This window comes from Gavialis gangeticus, unplaced genomic scaffold, assembly GCF_001723915.1.
Source record: "Gavialis gangeticus isolate Ggan-Ray unplaced genomic scaffold, GavGan_comp1, whole genome shotgun sequence".
Taxonomy (NCBI): Eukaryota; Metazoa; Chordata; order Crocodylia; family Gavialidae; genus Gavialis; species Gavialis gangeticus.
The window spans coordinates 201,239,627-201,244,973 of record NW_017728992.1 but is presented as its reverse complement, the minus strand read 5'-3'; the positions used below and the strand labels follow the sequence as shown (position 1 = coordinate 201,244,973).

The 5,347-nt window shown below is 44.2% G+C and overlaps 1 protein-coding gene across 3 annotated transcripts in view; it reads left to right on the top strand.

Annotated features, from left to right (window-relative positions):
• TRAPPC9 (trafficking protein particle complex 9) overlaps positions 1-5,347 on the top strand; it is a 1,079,595-nt gene that overhangs the window by 274,610 nt on the left and 799,638 nt on the right. For all 3 annotated transcript variants that reach the window (XM_019528205.1, XM_019528203.1, XM_019528204.1), the window contains one exon: positions 776-900. In XM_019528205.1, coding sequence (XP_019383750.1) covers positions 776-900 — 125 coding nt within the window. The remainder of the gene's footprint in view (positions 1-775; positions 901-5,347) is intronic.

Genomic DNA, 5,347 nt, shown 5'->3' with positions numbered 1-5,347 from the left:
GGAAGGGGTGGGGGTGGTGAGCGTCTGGATGCTTGCTCTGTAGCACGGGGCTGAGCTGCCAGCTCCAGGCGGGCCCCTCAGGAGGGACCACGGCCACTCTGCCTGGCTCCCGGGGCAGTAGCACCAATTCATCTTACCCAAGGGATGGCTCTGGCTAAGAGCCATGTTGCTGGAAGTGGTATGTCAGCCAGAGTCAAGGTACCACAATGTCTGTGGCAGGACAGACCCCACTAGCCTTACCTCCAACTTCCAGTAGCCTGCCAAAATACCAGTAAGCTGGATGGAATGGGAATGTGGGGTCAGGTCCAGCCCACGGGCTGTATGTTTGATAACTCTGTGCTACAGGATTGAAGTAGTTGCCTTTTGTTCCTTATAATAGCAAAATATGAAATGCTATCTTTTGCCACTCATGTTTTAATAAGCACTAGTATAACTGTATATTTGGGAAACAGTGTGACCCCTCTCTTCTGCCTTTGTGCCACACTGTTCTTTCTTGCATATCTCCCTGATTTGTGGCATGCTGGTTTACTTAGAAAGCTCTGCTGAAATCAGTGGGTGTCTTTCCACTGAGTTTATTAGCCTTTAGGTCAGGACCAAAATGAACATATCCTCCTTTTGAAGCCCATTCTTTTCAATGTAAAAAGACCCCTCATTTTATTCTGAGTTTTCTGTCCATTTAATAAAATATAACAGCTATTTTAAGTCAAAGCAGTCTGGAACACTGCTTGAAACTTGATAGAAAAAATAATAATTCTATCTTTCAATTTTTTCTTAGATGGGATCAGTGTTAGCGGACTTCCGCTTTCCAGCCCTTTTCGACAAGTTGGCAAAGCACGAGTAGAGAGTAAGCCTATCAATCCTCCTGAAAGCGGCAAAGCTGGTGACTTCAGCCACGTAAAGGTAAGTTTGTGGCATCAAAATAGGTGAAGGATTCAGCCTTTGCTTTACTCTAAAGATACCTGAAAAAAATTCCCCTTCCTTTAAAGCTTTCCCTCTCCCTGGTTCTCCTGCTACCTTTTAGTAGTTTGAAGAAGACTTTGTTTTTGTGTATCTTTGGACTTGGTGCACACGCACGCACGCCCACACAACATAACTTAAAGGGATGCTGTCAGGTAGACTGTGCTGATAAAGATGTCTGTTCTTGCCTAGCTTCTTTAACTGCGGCTTGTGATAAAGTGGATGTAAAGAGCTCATTTTAGTTGTGGGTTCTCACTGATGAAATGTACTTATTTATTAAGAGAGCTCATACTCTACATGATATGGACTTTAGGACTGAGGTCTTCCCTTCAGCATGGATAGCAAGGTTAAAATGTTGGTCTACAGCGTAACAGTGCTGATTTTAAAAAAACCAAAAACAACTCAACCCCCCTCCCCCCCTCCACACACAAACCAAAACTAGTATCCTAACCTATTGACAAAAGTTTCACAGTGAGAGATTAATTCTGTTCAACACTGAGGCCTTGCCTGGTGTACTGTGTCCAGGTTTGGGCACTGTACTTCAAGCAAGACACGGACAAATGGGGAGGAGTCTGGAGGAGAGCAAAATGAAAATTTATTAAAGGTATAGAAAACATGATGTGAGGAAAGGCTGGAAGAACTTGTATTATTTAGGTTGGGGAAGAGAACTGGTGCTTAACCCACCCCACCCCCCAAAAAAACCCCCAAACCTACAAAAAACAAACAAAAAAGCAAAAAAACCAACCCAAAACTTGGATGTCTAAAATGGAGCACTTCATGCTCTATACCAGCAGCCTTTTAGGAGTGGCAGGCAGGCTGTCTTGAAAGAAAGCTGCGCAGTCCCTCAATCCAAAGGTTGGTCTCTGGTTGTGAACTGACCATTGCCACTTCCCCCAGCCACTGAAACATGCCACCATGCTTGTGACCCTTCTGCTGCTTCCCCAGCTTTTAAATGGCTGGTGACCTCCTGGCTTCTCAGGATAGATGAAATTTCTTGGCACTCTGGATCCAGCCTTTTGGCTGTAGGTTGCTGACCCCTGCTGGTCTGCACTTGTTTTTCCTGAATTGCAGAGTAAGTTCCAGTGATCACTCTGAACCATCAGTTGCTCAATCACTTTGTATTACTTTGGTGGCATGGCATGTGATTCTGTTTGGCAGCAGTTGGAAACGTTTTTAATGTGTGTGCCACCATGACTCGATTCAGGCGAGAGCCACGTGGGTGGGTAAGCATTATGATCCAGCTGCCACTGTCACCACTTTTCCACATGGCAGCATGGGGAAGGTGCCGACAAGCAAAGTGTCCTGTGGCTGAACGCCACTGAAAGGCCACATCCTCAGGTTGGATCTGATCCCTGTTCTTAGGTTTACCTTGTTTTAAAATAACATGGTTAAAAACTTATTGCTAAGCTGTGATAGATCTGTTAGCTGCATGATTCTCACTTTGGTCTTATGATATATTTGGATTAAATAGGTTATTTAAGCTTAGGGTTATATTTGAAAAATTAAAAACGGCATTAATGTTAACTAGTTTGTTTTCTATTTTGGTGAAGATCTGGTATAATTTTAGTTCTGATGTCTGGGATTTATATTCAACAGTAGACCATACTACCAAATGTTAGCCCATTTTATATTTTTAAACATTTAGGAATGGTTTTTCTATGTAAAATATATAATAATAATAATAATAATAATAATAATAATGCAGAATTACAAATTTTGGATGCTTCATTGCACTCTTAACCTTGCTTTACATCTGAACTTATTTTTTCCTTTTCAGAACTACTAAAAATCCATTTCCTCAGTAAAGTTGTTAATTTGTAAAGCTGTCTTTCAGACTATTAATATTCTTAGTACAATACAATTTATTTCTTCATGTTAAGATGAGAATGAGTTGATAGCGATGATGGACGATTCTAAAATATTTGTGAAGCCTTTCCGTTTATTTATGAAATTGCAAATCTCCATTTTTTATGAGAGAGTTGTTTTCCAGTTATTCATCAAAATAAATTATCTGCATGATTTTGCAAGCGCTTGGAAGTTAAACCAGTTAAATGTTCATAATTCATTTTTAGTTCAAGCTAGAGCTGTTTGGTAACTGGGGTTTCTTTTCTGTTGGAAATTTTTTTGCACATGAGCAGATCCAGGATTTTGTAATGGGGGGGATGCAGGAACTGCCACCTGTGCTGCAGGGCTAGTTGCACCCCCTGCTCCCAGCTTCCTACCTGACCAGGTGGGAGCAACAGCAGGGGGCTTGTTTAAGTCCCTCAATCAGGTAAGAAACTTTCTTCTGCTGTTTTGGTCCTCACTCCCTCCCTCTCTGTACTCAGTGACACATCTGTTCCCCTCCATTTCCCCCACTCCTTCCACCTCCTGCTGCTGCCCCTGTCCCTGGTTGCCCTTGGAGTGAGGGGGATGAGGCTTCAGAGTCGCTCCTGCTCACTCTAGCCAGCCTGTGAGGGAAGTTGGAATCAGCTGGGGACAGCAGTGGTGGCAAGCTCCCATACTGGCGAGGAATATCAAAGGGACTGGATGGGGAGGAGGAGCCCAGCTGGAGTGGGGAAGGGGCAGCTATGGAGCCCCCCACTCCTGGGTGAGCAGGGACAGCAGCAGCAGTAGGTGTGGGAGGGAGGATGGTGGGGTGGGACGTGCCACAGAGGGAAAAGCAGGGTGGGAATTCCTAATTCCTCTGGAGACTTAAACAAAACCAAGTCCATTACTGCCACTCCTGCAGTATTGACCGAAAGGCTGGTATTTCCACCCCATCACACCCACTGTGGATCTGCCCTTGCACTTGCAGACTAATCCAGCATGCTGGATCTGAGTCTGCGAGCCAAGTCCAACCCCATGCAACAGATCTGAGGCTATGTAACAGGCCCAGTCTGGCACAGTGTGTTGGAGACCACATGGTGGGCCTGGGGCCGCTTACTGGTTCTGTAACCGTGTGCTGGGTCTGACCCAGTATACAGGGTTTGGTCTGGCATGGGGTTCCAAAGCCAGCACATGAGGTGAGGCTCAGCATGCCAAATTTGACTGAGCACATGGCTCTGCAGCCAGCGTGTGGGGTCAGACCTAGGATGCCAGGTCTGAGACTGTCTGTCAGGTCAGACGTGACACGCTGCCTCTGGCTGTGGACCAAACCTGCACTGGCTCAATCCAATGTGCGGGTTGGAAGGGAGCTTCCCATAGGTCCAAAATTTGGGGAGTGGGGAGCACTGGCACTATTAATTGTCATAGCTCCCCAAACCCTCCCCACCAAATTTCTGGACTTGTGGGATCCCTTTTCCATGCATATAATTCATACCTTTATTTTCCCAGTTGGTTTTGGAGAGAAAGGGTGGGTTATATGCAAGCAAATATGGTGTCTTATGTAATGAGCAGAGTATCCTTGGTAGTTAGTCTTTATCCAACAGCCTGCCAGTAATTCAGTTGAGTGCAATGTGGTCAGGCTGTCAGACAGGTGTCTAAATAACTGTGCTTTTACTAGAATGTCTTGGTTCTGATCAACTAGTATTTCCTGTTAGCATAGTTTTTGATATGTTATAATTAAGGAGAATTGTTTCAGTTGCATATTGTTTCAGTAGTTTTCCTTAGTTATTCAATATAGTTAAAATCAATGGAGCACTGTAGCCAGTGCACACTGAATTTAGGACTTGCCATGTTGGGGATACTTTAGAGATTTTTCTTTTTTTTTTTAAGAATAGGCTCATACCTTAATGGTTTTCAGTTCCTTTGGGGGTAAAATCAGTGTATTGGAATAGTAAATAGGACAGCATTATTTGCTATAAGCCTGCAAAAGTGCTTTTTTTTCTCTAGATCACTCAAAACTTGCTGCCAAGGACATTCATTGCGGAGCAGATATGGCTTACAGTTTGTGTGTGTGTGTTGGTCTGCAAACACATACAACCATGAACTAAATGAAGCAATAAATTTAAATACAAGATATCCCATCCATTGATCCTTTTGTTAATCGGGATTAAAAATGTAAGAACACCAGGTCTCTTGGGCAGTTGAGTCCAGTTGCTGGTTGTTAAAGGCAGCCACATCATACAACCCTTTTAATTAAAGTGAGCAAGATCAATCTGAACAGAACTTCTAGTTTTAGAAGCTCACTGCTCTGATGGTTGGAAAGTGTTTTCAAACTTGAGAGGGTGTTTTAGGGGTCCAATCTTTCCCATGGAGAGCCCTTCTAGAACAGTGGGGGGCCAAGCTTCTTGACGTGTGAGCCATGGATTAGCCCTGCAATCTCAAGGTTTCACTCTGATCTCCTTCCTCTGCCTGATCTGCTGCTCTGTTTTCTGCTTCCTTTCCCATGCTTCCTGATTGATCTGATGCTTTGCTATCTGCTTCCTGCCCCATCTGCTGCTGTGCTGCCTGTGTCCTCCCTGGGCTG